At 57.9% G+C, this 15,992-nt stretch overlaps 1 protein-coding gene across 6 annotated transcripts in view; it reads right to left on the minus strand.

Annotated features, from left to right (window-relative positions):
* The window catches only part of Myh14 (myosin heavy chain 14), a 52,016-nt gene that overhangs the window by 21,342 nt on the left and 14,682 nt on the right, over positions 1 to 15,992 (minus strand). For 4 of the 6 annotated variants that reach the window (XM_070000907.1, XM_070000908.1, XM_070000909.1 and 1 more), the window contains 12 exons: positions 15,130 to 15,222; positions 14,783 to 14,846; positions 14,297 to 14,395; positions 13,565 to 13,705; positions 8,219 to 8,314; positions 7,483 to 7,601; positions 6,495 to 6,647; positions 6,204 to 6,377; positions 4,880 to 5,053; positions 4,279 to 4,393; positions 1,219 to 1,406; positions 263 to 384 (listed from right to left, as the gene is read on the minus strand). In XM_070000907.1, coding sequence (XP_069857008.1) covers positions 263 to 384; positions 1,219 to 1,406; positions 4,279 to 4,393; positions 4,880 to 5,053; positions 6,204 to 6,377; positions 6,495 to 6,647; positions 7,483 to 7,601; positions 8,219 to 8,314; positions 13,565 to 13,705; positions 14,297 to 14,395; positions 14,783 to 14,846; positions 15,130 to 15,222 — 1,538 coding nt within the window. Of the gene's footprint in view, positions 1 to 262; positions 385 to 1,218; positions 1,415 to 2,516; positions 2,632 to 4,278; positions 4,394 to 4,879; positions 5,054 to 6,203; positions 6,378 to 6,494; positions 6,648 to 7,482; positions 7,602 to 8,218; positions 8,315 to 13,564; positions 13,706 to 14,296; positions 14,396 to 14,782; positions 14,847 to 15,129; positions 15,223 to 15,992 lie in introns of all 6 variants that reach the window. The other 2 variants (XM_070000910.1, XM_070000911.1) reach the window with 2 other exon arrangements.

The raw sequence follows: 15,992 nt of genomic DNA on the forward strand, positions 1-15,992 counted from the left end.
AAGGGGAAGGAGAGCGGTGGAGGGGGAAGGGGTGCCCTTCACCCCCCATGGCAGTGGAGCAAGGCAAGGCTCCCCAAGGCCAGCACATTGTCCTGCCCCCCCAGGCAGCGTGGGGGTGGGAGGCGTGACCCCAGGCCCCCCGCCGGCCCGGGGTGGGGGGGAATCGTGACCCCAGGTTTCCCCCCCACCCCGGCCCCGGGTGGGGAGGCGTGATTCCCGCCCCCCCCCCCTCCCCGCCGGCCCTGCCCGCGCTGCTCCTCACCGTTGCCGGAACTCCTGGAAGAGGATGCGGTTGGGGAAGCCCTGGCGGCAGATGCGGATCCCCTCCAGCACGCCATTGCAGCGCAGCTGGTCCAACACCAGCCGGGGCTCCAGCTTCCCGGCCTGCAGGAAGGCGCGCGGTCAGCGCCGGCCACCAGGGGGCGCCGTGGCCCTCGCGGGTCAGCCCCGAACCCCGCGCCCAGCCCAACCAGCGCCTGCTCTGTGCCTGGAAAAGAGCCAGGCAGAAAGGCCCAGGTGCGGGGCTGAGTTTGCACGAGGTGTGTATGTGGGGGGGGGGGAAGTAGGAGGGACTGGGCAGAAGAAGATGTGAACAAAGCCAGGGAGTTGTCTGGGCAGCTGAAAACAAGACACCCATGGTAGAAGTCTAGAGGAACGAGAAATCCCTACAGTTCAACCCTGACCCTACTTCTGGAATGCCAAGATGGGTGTGGGGGGGGGGATATTTTAGCTGTGCACCCCTGAGAATGGGGGACTCAATCACCATAGCTCCTACACTCTGAGGAAAACAACACATTAGGGTTTGAATTTCCATCCTGCACCTTCTCTGTAGGTCTCATTCCCTCATAATTCCAAGAAGAGAACCCTGGTAGAAATTACCTCCCTCCATTCCACCACCATCCCTTGCATCCCATGTTCCCACCTACCACAGGGTCTTTGCACAAGTTATTATAGGCCTGGAATACCAAAATTCAGATGTCACCTCTTCCTGGGTGTCTTCCTGGATTTCCCTGACTAGCTCAAACTCTATGTGTCATGTACTGCTCCTATAATTTTACTTGGACACGTGTCCCAGGTGGTTAGCTGAGTATCTGAGCTCCCTGGAAGTATTGCTCAAAGCCACAGAACCAGTTGAGGGTCCTGGGGTCCACTGTGGCTCTGGTAGCCCCCTCCACCCTCCGTCCATCTGTCCTGCCGCCCGGGGGCCCGGCCACTCACCCTCTTCTCATGGTTGGGGACGATGCAACGGACGAAGCTGGGGTTGGTGTTGCTCAGAGTGGCCATGAGGCGGCTCAGGGACTCCTTGTAGAGCTGCCCCACTGTCCGGAACATCCCGCGGCGAGGCCGGCCGCCCGGGGGGCCGTCCCCCAGGCTGCTCACCTGCTCCAGTCCGACGATGCCTTCCACTGAGGAGGTTGGGGGGGGGAGACGCAGAGAGAGGGGTCAGGGTCAACTTTAGGGGGCTGGGACAGCCAGGGTCACGCCAGACAAGCGGGTCATGCCTCCAGGTCACATACCCAGCCTCTTGGTGTATTATTTCATTTCTGAGAGGTTTCCCTAACTTTGCCTGGGCTGGCCTGGAACTTGTACACGATCCTCCTGTATCGGCCCCAATCCGATTTCTCAGAGGAGGGAAGGGGAGTGGGGGGGGGTCTAAGGACACAGCGGCTCCCGGGCTTGTGGGGCAGGCAGAGGTTCAAGCCACGCCCATACAGGCCCCACCCACAAACGGACCACCTTTCTGGACACTCACCCAAGGCCCTGCTCACTGCCACAGCCCCGCCCACAAACAGACCCCGCCCACTGCCGCTATGGTCATGCCACACATAGCACCACTCACCCACAAGCCCTGCCCACCTCCACTATGGGCACGCCCACAATACAGAGCATGCCCACGCCCACTCTCTACAGCACCACTCACGGGACACGCCTACTCCTGTAGGCCCCGCCCACGCCCACTCTGGCACGCCCAGCCATGGACCATACAGCATCACTTACCCACAGGCCCCGCCCACCACCACTATGGACCTGCCAACCAACACAGCATGCCCACGCCCACTCTACAGCACCACTCCGTGGACACACCCACTCCTGCAGGCCCCGCCCCCAGCTGCTCTGGACACGCCCACCCTTGGAAGGCAAGACCTGGCCCAGCAGAGCAAAGAGCCCTCACTTCGGCCATTTTCCACGAGGATCTGATTTCCAGGGACTCTACTTATTTGTTTATTTATTCTTTAAAATTCTGCTGCAGTTCTGGGGGGGAACCGAGGACCTCGTGCCCGGTCAGCTAGCACTGCATCCCTTACGCCATGCCCCGGCTTGCGATCGCTTTTAAAACAGGGTTTGATTCAAAGACAAGCCTTTCTTTACTGGGAGAGTCTGGGAATGAGCAGGACCCAGAAAGGAAGCAAGGAAGAGGAGAGAGGTGTGGGGCAGACATTCACACCCAGGTTCAGGTCACAGCCCCGCCCCCCACCCCGCCCCCGCCCCTTTGTTGGGCAGGCCTCACCGTGGATGCACACACACACCCACCCCCTGGTGGAGACGGGGCAGAACTGCATCTCCCTGGAGATCCTGGGGACGAAGGCGGGAAGGAGCCCAGGGAAGCAAACTGCTGGAGGCCCCCATGTTCTGGGGAAGAAGGGCAGAGGGGAGGTGGGGGAGATGCAGGGGAGATGGCGGCAGAGGAGAGATGTATGAAGAGAGGAAGGAGAGGAGGTGACAGAAAGAAAAGGAGGAGAGGGTTATTCATAGCACGGAGCAAGGCAGGCAGAAGCTTGGATGTTAGCCAGGAGATTTCCAATTCCTGTTCACCTTTGTGTCAACTGCAAGAAATTCAACACAAAAGACAGAAAATCATCCCTCCCTATATGCTGAGGCTGTATCTGTTTCATTAGGTATCCCTTTTTGCCCTGGCTGCCAGGAAGCTCAGCCACTAATTTTTTACTCTTTGCACCCTGCCGTTCAGTCCTCTGGTATGAACGACGTGCCTGACAAAACCCAAATTTCCCCTGGCTGTTTGCTGCTCGTGAGCTCAAAGCATTCTAGTTCTTTGCTCTGTGCCTTCATCTTGCCAAGCCTGGTGTGTCTTCAGGGATGCTTTTTCAGTTTGAGATCAAAACAAGCTGACCAATGGTGAGAACGTGAAATTGGGGAAAAAAAAAAAAAAAAACCAAGGTGCTGACTCTGCCTGTTTGAAAGAGCATTTTAAAATGTTTCCTTTCCAGATGGGGCTCAGACTGGGAGACGGTCAGGGCCCTGCCATGAGGGCATCTGCTTTCCTGCCTCTGCTCACCAGCAGCGAGCTGAGGGCCAAATTCTTCCCTTGGTGTGGCAGGAACACGGCCCAGCACTCCAGCCTCACGTTCCAGTCCTTCCCTGCAGGCGTGCTGGGGTCTGTGCCAAGAAGCACAGCCTGGAGGCTTAGTGGACCAGGGACATCATGGCTCTGACATCCTTGTAATTAATCCCTTACCAGCAGAATAAGAATGTTTCTAATAACAAGGAGGAAGAGGAAGAGGGGGAGGAGGAGGGGGAGGAGGAGGAGGAAAGAAATGCCCTTGCATACCTACATATATCTTTTTGTTTGTTTGGTTTTTTTGTTTTGTTTTGTTTTGTTGTGGGTCCGGTCGTGGGGCCTGAACTCTGGGCCTGGGCGCTGTCCCTCAGCTCTTCAGCTCAAGGCTAGTGCTCTACCACTTGAGCCACAGCGCCACTTCTGGCTTTTTTTCTTTTTTTGCTTATGTGGTGCTGAGGAATCGAACCCAGGGCCTCTGGCATACAAGGCAAGCACTCTACCACTGAGCCAACTTCCCAGCCCCTTGCCTACATATATCTAAAAAGAACATGTTTCCTTCTTCCATTCGCAGACCTAAATATTCCACCTCAGCTGCATGACCCCTGTCTGCAGATTCTTCATCCATCTTCAACTAACTACCAATGGAAAATACTCAGCACCAAAACAAGTAAGTAAATCACTTCTGCAACCAATCTCAGGCAGACAATCTGATGCAATCTGGGGGATCCAGGAACTACTCTCCATGAACACTGAAGTAACACCATATGTATTTATTTTCCTGGTCTGATTGCATAGGCTACTATTGCAATAATAATAATAATAATAATGCTAAAAACTCTTGACTACCCATAGTTTCCAGGGGCCATCCTTGTCTGCTGTCTGATTATAAGATCCTTGGCTAGGGCACCAACCCTATCCATCTATTTGGGGGCCTGAGCCAGGCCAGGGGCTCCCCGGGCTCCAGGGAAGAGAACCCTCACCATCTTTCCAGATCTCAGCTGTGAGTCGGTCTGTGCTCTGGTGGAGCAGGGAGGCGACGCTGTCATTCAGGGGGTCCATGTTCTTCATCAGCCACTCGTTGGCCTTGTAGTCGACCTGAAAAGACCCGGGGTGGGAGGTTGATGTGATTTGCCTCCTTGTTCTCAGTGCTGGAACTCAGCCTGGAGTGGAGCGTTGGCGCCATCGTGTGACCACACTCGGAATTGCGCCTCAACCGCATGGCTGGGCCTCTCCAGGTCCTTCTACACCCTCCACCCCCCACCCCCACCCCCCGGCAGGCACCTGGCACACAAGAGGTCTAGGGGATGACCCCAGCACCGAATACACGGCCTCCTGGCCACACAAAAAGCCTATGTTGTTTCCTATTCCTCACATTTGCTGAAGGAGTGAAAAGTTGTCTAGTTCTTTGGTGAACTCCTACCCATCCCTTAGAGCCCCTTCTGCTGGTTTCCTCTGGGAGGACTTGCCCCTTGGGCGCCCCAGCTGCTCCTTGTGGTGACTGGCTAGGCAGGCCCTGCTTTCCACCCACTCCCTCCCTTCGTCCCCACTCCTACCGCACCCAGGCTGCCCCCAGCTCCCTACCTTGCCCGCATAATGCAGGACACTGAAGTCGGCCTGGTCCCGCAGATGGCGGGGGCGCTGGAACTTGGGGTGTCCGCCCTGCTCCTGGGCCACCTTCTCCACGAATGACTTGTCCGTGGCCTTGGGGAACCAGCACTCCTCATCCAACAGGGCCAGGAGCCCAGGAGGGTTGGCCTGGGCACCCACGGGAAGGACAGTCAGTCCGGGTACTGGATGCTCAGGACCCACCCCAGGAGGATACTCTGGGTCCCCTTCTGGGCCCCCGATCGCTTGCCTAGGGACCGGGACTGGGAAAAGGGCCCCAACTCCCAATTGAACCGGGCATTGGTCCCACAGTGGCTGGAGCAGTGAGGATGAAGGTGCATTGGAACTGGTGGGCAGGAGAAGGTGCACTGGCACTAGGGGGCAGAAGGTGGTGATTGGCACCAATGGGTGGGGCGAAGGGCGGGGTGAGACAGGGGTGGGGCAGAACCTGGGGAGCCTTTGGGAGAGCAGGCAGGCAGGGCTTGGTGGGGTGGTGGGTGGGGCCTGGGTGGGGGCGGGGCTTGACGTGGGGACAGGGCCTGGCAGCTGGGCAGAACCTGGCAGGGCAGGAAGGAGTGGCCATGATAAAGAGTGGGGCCGCGGCTTGTGGGAGGAGCCTGTCAGGGTAGAGCAGGTGGACAGGGCATCTAGGCAGTGCTTGGTGGGCAGGTCAGAGGGGGAGTTTTGGGGGAGCGGGTCTGGCAGTGGGCAAGATCTTGGTCAAGAGGGCCTGGCAGTGGGTGGGGCCTTACAGTCGGGGGCTCTTGTGGGCAGGATCTTGGTAGGTGGGCTGGGCAGGGCCTGGTTGTGGTAGTGGGCGGGGCCAGGGTCTTTATGGAGGGTGAGATCATGGTGGGAGTGGCTCTTGTAGTGGGCGTGGCCAGGGTAGGCCTGTGTGGACAAGACTGGGCAGGCTTCTTGTAGTAGGCGGGATTTTGGTGGGCGGGGGCCAAGGGTCTTGTGGGTGGAATCTTAGTAGGGAGGGCTGGGTGGTGGGCGGGGCCAGACTCCTGTGGGTGGGATCTTGGGCTGGTGGGTGGGGCCAGGGGCTGTGGTGGGCGGGATCTCGGGCAGTGGGCGGAGCCAGGCTCCTGTGGGCGGATCTCGGGGGTGGTGGGCGGGGCCAGGCTCCTGTGGGCGGATCTCGGGGTGGTGGGCGGAGCCAGGCTCCTATGGGTGGAATCTCGGGGTGGTGGGTGGGGGCCAGGGGCTGTGGTGGGCGGGATCTCGGGCGGTGGGTGGTGGGCGGGGCCAGGCTCCTGTGGGCGGGATCCCGGCGGGCAGGGCCCGCAGGGCTCACCGGGCGCTCGATGAGGTCGATGCAGGGCTGCAGGTCCAGGCCAAAGTCCAGGAAGGTCCAGGCGATGCCCTCGCGCTGGTATTCCTCCTGCTCTAGCACGAACATGGTGTGGTTGAACAGCTGCTGCAGCTTCTCGTTCGTGTAGTTGATGCACAGCTGCTCGAAGGAGTTCAGCTGCGGGACAGAGAGGGCATGAGCGGGAGGGCATTGCAGAGGACGTCGGGGAGGACAGCAGGGAGGACCGCGGGGAGGACCACGGGGAGGATGTCGGGGAGGACGGCGGGGACAGACCTGGAAGATCTCGAAGCCAGCGATATCCAGGATGCCCAGGAAGGAGGCGCCCTGGCGCGGGCTGCGGTCCAGGGCGCGGTTGAGCCGCAGGACCAGCCAGCGGAAGAGGCGCTCGTAGGTGGCTTTGGCCAGAGCCTCCAGGGCGAAGTCAGCCTGAGGGGAGATGCGGGGTGTGGGCGCGGCTGGGGCCGGGCCTCGGGGTGGGGGTGGGGTCTCCAGGCCTCCCGGGGGCCCCTCTGGCCTTGAGGATAAACGCCAAGGCTGACCCACACCACGCTGGCCATCGCGGACCCCCGGCCTTGCGTCCCCTCTGCAGCCTGGACAGCAGGGGTTCAAATCTCAGCCCTGACACTTGGAAGTCGTGTGACCCTCGGGTCCATAAACACACCTGTGCCTCAGTGTCTTCATCTCAAGTGGAGGACCAACACTTGCCCTCCAGATGAGTGGGGTGACTCCCAGCTCCTACCTTCCAGTCTTTTCTTCCATCCTGGGACCCCAATGCTGAGCCCAGGACCCGCCGACAGGCCCGCCCAATGGCCAGAACTTCCTAGCCTGAGGTCACTCCTTCCTTTCACGCCTGTGATCTCGATCACCATTGGTGCCAGGCTAGGACTGCACTCCGCCCCAGCCCACCTCTCCCTGTTTCAGTGGAGCCAACAGCCAAAGGGGTCTTTATATAAAGGATATCGATCAAATTACCTAGATCCTAGCCTCCCAATGCCCCCAGGATGCAAATCACCTGCTTACTGTGGGCCTTTGGACCTTGCATGACCTGCCCTGCCTGACATCGCTGACCCTTAGGTCACCAAGCTTGCTCCAGCCTCAAGACCTTTGCACTTGCTGTTTCCTCTGCCTTGAACTTTGTCTTCTCCTAGAATCCATGGCTCCAGCATGCTTTCGGCCCCAGGAAAGCCTGGCCTTTGTTTTGCTCATTGCTTTCAGTCCCAGCCCCTTGACCAGGGCATGGCGCGCTGCCCACCATGCCTACCTGTTCCTTGGTCTGAGCCTTCTGCACGAAATCCCGGCCGACTTTGATGCGGGGTGTGAGCAGGGCACGGGAGAAGTCGGTCACCCCCAGACCCAGGAGGCGGCAGAGCTTCTGTGCAGCTGCGAGAAGGGTAGCAAGGTACAGTCAGCGCCCCCCAGTGGGCAGGACCACAGATTGAGGGGCAGCCTTTAAAGCGTACATGTGCAAGATTGTGCGTGTGCATGTTCTGTGCCCCAGTGGGAACCAGAGAAAAACTAGCCACAGAAAGAATCTGGCAGGCTGGGAAGGTGGCTCAGTGGTAGAGTGCTTGCCTTGCATACATGAGGCCCTGGGTTCGATTCCTTAGCACCACATAAGCAGAAAAAGCCGGAAGTGGCTCTGTGGTTCAAGTGGTAGAGCGCTAGCCTTGAGCTGAAGAGCTGAGGGACAGTGCCCAGGCCCAGAGTTCAAGACCCATGACCAATTAAAAAAAAAAAAAAGAATCTGGCCAGGTGCCAGTGGCTCACGCCTGCAATCCTAGCTACTCAGAAGGCTGAGATCTAAGGAGATTCTGCTCAGAACCAGAAAATCACCCCCACTTGATGCAGATCTGATCACAAGAGCAACAGGTGATGGTCCTGTACATGAGGCCAGCAGGCTCCCAATGCCCCTAAGATTTTTCCATATTGCAGGTGAGCCTGGAGGATTCTGGGTAGGAGGAGGCTGGCGGGGAGGGGGTTTGCAGGGACCCCGGTACCTGTGTTGTCTGGCATGGTGGCCTGGTCTGTGTTCCGTTCTCTCTTCAAGACCACGTTCCCAAACTGGAGCACGGCCGACACGGTGCGCAGCATGGCTGTGGGGGGCAGGGATGGGTGGGGGTCACAGAGGCACAAGACCCTCCCCCCAACACTCAGACCAACACCCTCGGGGGTCTTAAAGAAGGGAAAGTGACTAGTGCATTGTGATTATTGTCGTTGTGGTACTGAGATTTGAACTCCAGGCCTCGCACTTGCCGGGCAAGCGCACTACCACTTGAGCTGTGCCTCCAGCTCTTGTTTTGCTCTGGTTAGTTTTTGTTTTGTTGGTCGTAGGGCTTGAACTCTGGGCCTGGGCGCTGTCCCTCAGCTCTTCAGCTCAAGCGGAACACTCTATCCCTTGAGCCACAGTGCCACTTCTGGTTTTCTGGTGGTTTATTGGAGATAAGAATCTCACAAACTTTCCTGCCCAGGCTGGCTTTGAACTAGGATTGTCAGCTCTCAGCCTCCTGAGTAGTTAGGATGACAGGCGTGAGCCACTGGCACCTGGCTTCTGGTTAGTTCTGAGGTAAAGTATCTCTCTTTGCCAAGCCCATACTTGGACCTCCAGATTCCTATTTCTGTGTGATTCTCCTGATCTCATTGGCTTACAGGAGTGTGCCACAACTCAGCACTGATCCTCAAAGTAAAAGAGATGTCTCACAAAGCACAGGGCAAGGTTGCACCAGGAGCTCCCTGGCCCCACCCAGACTCCCCACCCTCAGGCGACTGGGCCGGCAGGCAGCACCACAGCATCCTGCCCCTCACAAACACTAGAGGGCGCCATCCACACAGGAACAAAACAAAGCCTGCCGAACCCTGGTACCAAGAGTCCTACAAGGACAAAGGTCTGTGGAATGGGGCTGAAACAAAGCAGGCATGGCCAGGCCACTGGGCAGAATGCCCAGGAAGGCACTTGGGGCGTAGACCATCGAAGAATCTAGGCAGTAGGTGAATTTGCCAATGCCAGGCTGTGAATAAAGAGCACAGTCTCTATTCTTCCTCCTTGCAGAGTTCTAGAAGGTGCGTGTAAGTGGGTCGTGTATCCAGCACCATGAGGATGACATAGTCACAGATGGTGAGACCCTCATCTCAACTAACAAGCCAGGTGTGGTGGCCATGTCTGTAATCCCAGCTACACAAGAGGCGTAGGTGGGAGAATCAGGATCTGAGGCTGCCTCTGACAATAATAATAATAATAATAATAATAATAATAATAATAATAATAATAATAATAATAATAATAAAAGCAAAAAGAGCTAGGGAGGGGGCATGGTAGAACATCTGTCTGGCAAGAAGAGTAAGGCCCTGAGTTCAAATCCCAGCACCACATGGCCCTCTGGACACACAATAATGCTTTGTCATTTTCTGAGACTATTTGCAGCTGTGTTCTGCTTGGTTGTTAAGGTGCGCAGGAGGCTGGGGTTGGTTTTGTTCAGAACTCACCCCAGGTTTGGGGGTATCAGTACTCCTCCCCCTCCAGCAACACCTGCCTATCCTGTTTGTATCTCTCACTTTCCTGGCAATGCTACAGGTCAGAGGCCTTGCAGGCTGGAAGTCTACAACAGTCTGTGCTGGGTAACCAAGGAAATAAACTCTGGCTTATTCTTAACCATCTACACCAAACTCCCAATAGGCAAGCCTCCCTGCAATCTCAAAATACACACAGGGAAACAGGCACAAGCCCAATGTGCTCAAGATGACCCAGTTCATCAACGGGGAGAGCTGGGGGCCCAGCTGAGTTGGACCTTCAACAAGCATCTCTTGTTCTGAGCATACATTTCTAATGTATACCATGCAAAGCAAGCAGAGTGTGGTGGTGCATGCTGGTAATCCCAGCTACTGGTAAGATAGAGATCTGGAGGATTGAGGCTCTAAATCAGCCAAGGAAAAAGACCTCATCTCAACAAATGAGCTGGGCATGGTGGGACATATCTGTAATCCCAACTACTTCACAGGCAAAGAAAGGCAGATTGCAGTCCCAGCCCAGCCTGGACAAAAAGCAAGACTGTATCTGAAAAGTAACTAAAGCAAAAAGGGGTCACAGGCCCGGCTCCAGTGGTAGAGCTTCTGCCTAGAAAGTCCAAGGGTCGGGTTCAAATCCTAGCACCGCTAAAAATGCATAGAAAAAGGGCAAACCACAGGCATCCGGCTTGCTGGAGGCTGACAGAGTGGTCTCTGAAGGTCCTGAGCAGGGCCGGCCCGCACACAAACAGACCCGAGGCAGAAACGGGGGAGGGGGGGCAGGAAATGGGCACACTCCGGGACTCCAGTCAGGATTGCCTTGGGCATGCTGGGGATGATGGCGAGGACCCCGGGGGCGCTCATGCTGGTGATGTTCCCCAGGCCACGCGTGCTTTCTAGTGTGTGGGACACAGCACAGAGATGACTTGGAAAGTGTATGCGTGTGTGCACGTGTCTTTCTTCTACCAAAACCACCAAGCTGGAATCTGACCTGGCGGAACACATCCAAATGGAGATAAAACCAGCAGGCTGGCATCGCCAGAGGCGCAAGGCCGGGAACGGTATTAGGACTGAAGGGGAGAAGAGAAATGTGGAATCCTTGACCAAGAAGCAATGTGTGTGTGTAACTTGGGCAGGGGCTCCGGCCTGCAGGGCCAGCCCCTCCGGAGGCGGAGCATCCTGGGTGGGTGTGGCTTGGACCAGGGGCGGGGCACTCTTGTGTGGGCTGGTATGTCGGCGTGGGTGTGGCCAGGCTAGCCGTGACTCGGGTGGGCGTGGCTGCGAGGCGGGGCTTGACCAGACCAGTTCCAATAGGGACACCTGTGTGGGCGTGCCCTAGATGGGTGTGATTAGGGTGGTGGGCTTGTAGCTGGGTGAGGGCGTGGTTTGGGAAGACTTGCGGTGGGCGTGTCTGGGGCGTGGCCTGCCTAGCAAGCACCGAGCCTCTGGCGCCCATCACACCTGGCTCACAGGTAGTTCGCCTCTTCTATGATTGGGCCGGGGGGCGGGCCCCGCCGGTCTGCTCGCCCACGGAACAGCAGAAGCCCCACTCTGTCTGTTTTGCCCTGTGCCCAGTGAGGCCTGGCCCACCGAGTTGATTTACGAGAGAACCACAGTAAGGAATGAGTGGCCTGGTTATCAAGAGCGCGAGGGTGTTGAGCGGTGGTGGGGTTGGCGTCATCACCCCGGGTTTCCCTAGCTGGGCAGTGGGAGGGGCTGGGCACATTGGTCTCTGGTTGTGACCTCTCAGTGCTGGGGACACACAAGAACCCCAGGAATGCTGAGAGGCTTCCGGGAAGGTGGGTGCGTGGCCTGGGGAGACAACGCTGCCCCACCATGGACTCCAGGAGCATTTTTGAAAGGATGGGGAGGTGCTGGGCCAGGCAGGGGCAAGGCTGAACCCTGGGCTCAGCCACGATGGAGGGACAGCCAGCTACCCCAGGCCTCAGTGTTCCCCCCTGAGAAATGGGTACAATGGGTACAATCATGGCTGCTTTGGACCAGTCCTGCCCACAGCTGGTACTGGCCAGGTATAGATTTACATAAAATTAAAAGCGAGGCACGGGTGGCTCACGCCTGTCATCCTAGCTATTCAAGAGGTTGAGATCTAAGGATCACAGTTTGAAGTCAGCCTTAGGGAAGGAAAATTTGTGAGACTCTTATTTTCCAATTAATCAGCAAAAAAAAAAAAAAAAAGCCAGAAGTGGAGCTGTGGCTCAAGTGGTAGAGTTCCGTACTTGAGTGAAAAAATTGAAGGAGTGTGCATAGGCCTTAAGTTCCAGCCCGAGGACCAGCACCAAAAAAAAAAAAAGTAAACTTAAGCTAGGCATGGTAGTACATGGTAGTGCACGCCTATAATCCCAGCCAACTCAGGAGACAGGACTCAGGCTGGCCTTGAACTTGTGATTCTGCCTCCGCCTCCAAGAGCTGCAAAAGTTTTGTTTCCAAGGTGCAAAGACCAGCTATGTTCTTTCCAGGTGGTGAGAGGGACACAGGCTGGCAGGTCCCGGGGGACCAAGCAGGGCTGTGGCATGATCTGAATTTGTTTGTCCGTTGCTGGGCTATGGAGACAGGCAGGCTGGAGAATTACACAAGCAGGGTTGGGAAACCTGGCCAGGAAGTGTGGGGGGGGGAACCCACCCAAGATCCTGTGTCAATAACGCAAACACAGAGGCCTGGCCTTGGCCACCTGCTACCCAGCCAAGAGGGCACTCCATTCCAGCATTCCAGCTGCAGCCCCAAAGCCAACAATAGCTCCCAGGCCCTTGTACGGTGCCAGGGACCAGAGGAGAATCAGCCTCAAGGTGGGCCTGGTGCACCCTGAGGGGAGTCTCTTGGAGGACTTGGTTCAAAGACTGATAGTCCATCCAACATAGCCAGGCATCATAGCACATGCCTGTAATCCCAACACTCAGGAGTCCCAGGCCAGCTGGGGCTATATTGACAGATCCAGGATCTTGGGCTAGGAACAGGATTTCAGGTGCTGATACTCTGTGTCAATAGATGAAGAAAATAAAAATCCTAAACAGGGGCTGGGAAGGTGGCTCAGTAGTAAAATGTTCGCCTAGCATGCAGGAAGCCCTGGGTTCTATTTCTCAGTGCCACATACACAGAAAATGCTGGAAGTGGCGCTGTGGCTCAAGTGGTAAAGTGCTAACCTTGAACAAAAGAAGCTCAGGGACAGTGCCCAGGCCCTGAGTTCAAGCCCAGGACTGGGAAAAAAAAATCCCAAACAGAACTTTCTTGTAAAGTTATCCTTTAGGCCAGCACCTGGCTCCAGTCAGCCCAGGAGGGGTGGGGCTAGGAAGAGAAGACCTTACATCAACTAGAGCAAAAAGGTCTAGGAGAGTGGCTCAAGCAGTAGATCACTTGCCTAGCAAGTGCTAAACACTGAGCTCAAACCCCAGCACTGCTAAATAAGTAACAACCATGATTCAGTTTGCCCCCTGGCTCCCCCCTCCCCCTCCCCTCCCCCCCAGTTTGGGATGCTCAGCAAGGCCCAGTGTGGACTGTCTATCCCAGGTCCTGGATCATCCTCTTACCCTGGCTCCTGCAGCCCTCATCCACTCAGACTGAACTCATTCCAACGTGACCATGTTTCCTGCCTCAGGACCTTTGCACATGCTGTTCCCGCTGCTCTTCCCAACGACCCCCATGCTCCATCTCTTGACTGTTCCCCTCTAGTTTCCTCAGCCCTCATCACCCCTAGATGACAGAACAGCTTTGTTGTCCGCCCACCTCTTCCCTAAAGCCCCAGGGCCTGTATACAACAGTCACTCGGTACATGCTTGAGTGTGGAAGGCGTGGGGTCCCTGTGCCCACCCTGGCAGGTGGGGTTCACTCACAGGTGATCTCTTCGGGGGTGAAGCCCAGCACCCGCAGCGAAGCCAGAGTCTCCTGGAAGAGCTCCCGCTCCTGGCCGGGGGAGGACGCGGGCCCATTGGTGAGGAAGCGGTACTGGGAGCAGGGCTCCAGCAGGAGGTCGGCTGGGGTGGGAGGACAAGGGGTCAAGGTCAAAGGCCAGCATGAGGTCAAATCCACGGAGGGGGGAGGGGAAGGGGGAGGGGGCAGGGGGAGGACCAGGCCTGGCCCGGCCAGTGAGGCCTAGGGAACGGGACACAGAGGCCGTAGGTTGGACAGACAGAAGCCAGGAGCGTGGTGGAGGCTGGGGAGGCAGTGCGGGGCGGAGGACACAGAGGGAGAGCACCAGCCTCTGGCAGAAGCAAAGGGCAGAGCGGAGAGGCAGCATACAGGAGGACTGTCAGAGAAGGCGAGGTAGCGGAGGCCCGGCAGAGCTGGGGGGGGCAGGAGGGGGTCACCCCAGAGGCCATGAGGGAGTGGAGGCCGGAGACCCAGAGCAGGAGCAGCAGCCACGGGAGACACGGAGCCAGGCGGGACGGAAGGGGCCGGAGGCAGCGGACAGCAGAGATCGGAGGCTGGAGGCTGGGGGGGCAGGCACAGTGAGAGCCACACACACCATGGTGCAAGCAAAAGCCAGGGCTGCCCTCCCCCTCCCTCCCTCCCTCCCTCGGCTCCTGGCACCCTCCCCCTCTCCCTCTGCAGGGGCCCACACTGACCTTTGAGCTGCTCACTGGCGCCCCCTAGCAGCTGGTAGAAGATATGGAAGCTGCACTCATCCTTGGCCTGGCGGATCGCCCGGGACTTTTCCAGCAGGTCTTGGGGTCAGGGGGTCAAGGAGCCAGCAGAGGCAAGAAAACCCCACGCAGCACCCCCCTCCATGGGGGCCACTGCTGTGTCTGCCCACCCCTTGATGGCTGGCTCAGATATGCGGCCTTGGCATGTTCAATTGGGACTCAGTTTCTCCATCTGCTTATGCTAGGTTGGGTGGTGCATGCCTGCAGTCCTGGCTGTGCAGGAGGCAGAGGGGGGAGGATTGAGGTCTGAGGCTACACTGGGACATAACTGCGTCCACCTCTCAGAGCCTTCCTGAAGCCTGGCACAGACCCTGGGGAGGGGGTTGGGGGGGGCATTTCGTGTCCACGCAAGGACCACCCTCCCACGCCCCCTTGAGGGCCCGGTGGCCACAGGCGGGGAGTGGATACAGGTCTCAATGTTGGCGCCCACAATGTATCCAGCAACGTCAAAGTTGATGCGGATGAATTTGCCCTGAAAGACAACAGCCAGAGTTTGGGGGAGCCCTGGAGCCCCCAGACCTACACCATGCCCACAGCTCCGCTGTCCCGGGCTTCTGACTCCCAACACCCAACCTCACAGGCCTGCACATGTTACGTCCCAGGCTCCTTGGACCTCTGTCCTCAGGAGGCCCAGCCTCCTCCCTCAGACCCAGGGGGCCAGACCCCAGCCTCCTCCCTCAGACCCGGAGGTCCAGACCCTAGCGCCCCATGCCAAGTCCTCATCCCTGACCCCCAGCTACAGGCCCAGCACTCACAAATCTTGAGGAGTTGTCATTCTTCACCGTCTTGGCATTGCCGAAGGCCTCCAGAATGGGATTGGCCTGAAGCAGCTGCCGCTCCAACTCCCCCTGCGGGGCATAGAGACAGGGAGGTCAGGGAAGGGAGGCTGGGGTGGAGAGATCGGGGATGGGGAGGTCTGAGACAGGAGGGGAGGTTGGGAGGGGAGGTGGGGCAGGGGAGTGGGGAGGGGAGGGGAATGGGGAAGGGAGGTGGGAGGGAAGAGGAGGAAGGTAGGGGAGGGGAGAAGGAAGGATGGGGAGGGGAGGGGAAGGGAGGAAGGGGAGGAGAGGCCCCACAGTGGTGCCCGGCTGGCACTGTCTGCATGGGAGGCGCCTTGAGGGGGAGGATGGCCACATCCGGCCTCGTCTATTATGAGGGAAACAGGGAAATGTCTGCAAGACTATTAACTGGAAACAAAACCAAAGGACACAAAACACGAGCCGCAGCGGGGCGCAGCACCATGCCCGCAGCGCAGCCTGCGGACAGAACTGATTCCCGGAGAGAGGGATCTGCGCAGGCGCCGGCAGGGGCCAGGCCTGGGGCTCAGGGTGCTTTCACCTCGGCTCTCCTCTACCCATCAATGGCAGTGGGAGCCCAGGCTGCGACCGCATGGTAGGCCCTCCCTAGAGCACACAGTAGGGCTGCCATGAGGACTGCTTATGAAGACTAACGTGCAGTCATGGACCTGCGCATGTGCACAGAGTAGGGCTGCCCTGAACTGCATGTGCATAGTAGGGCTAACTGAGCAGCCTATGTGTGCATACACTGCCGGGGCATTTTAGCCATGTGCACATAGTAGGACTGCACTTGATGAGAGCACAGCCCTGGTGCACTGTGC

This window comes from Dipodomys merriami, unplaced genomic scaffold (assembly GCF_024711535.1).
Source record: "Dipodomys merriami isolate MVZ:Mamm:240054 unplaced genomic scaffold, mDipMer1.0.p SCAF_57, whole genome shotgun sequence".
Lineage (NCBI taxonomy): Eukaryota > Metazoa > Chordata > Mammalia > Rodentia > Heteromyidae > Dipodomys > Dipodomys merriami.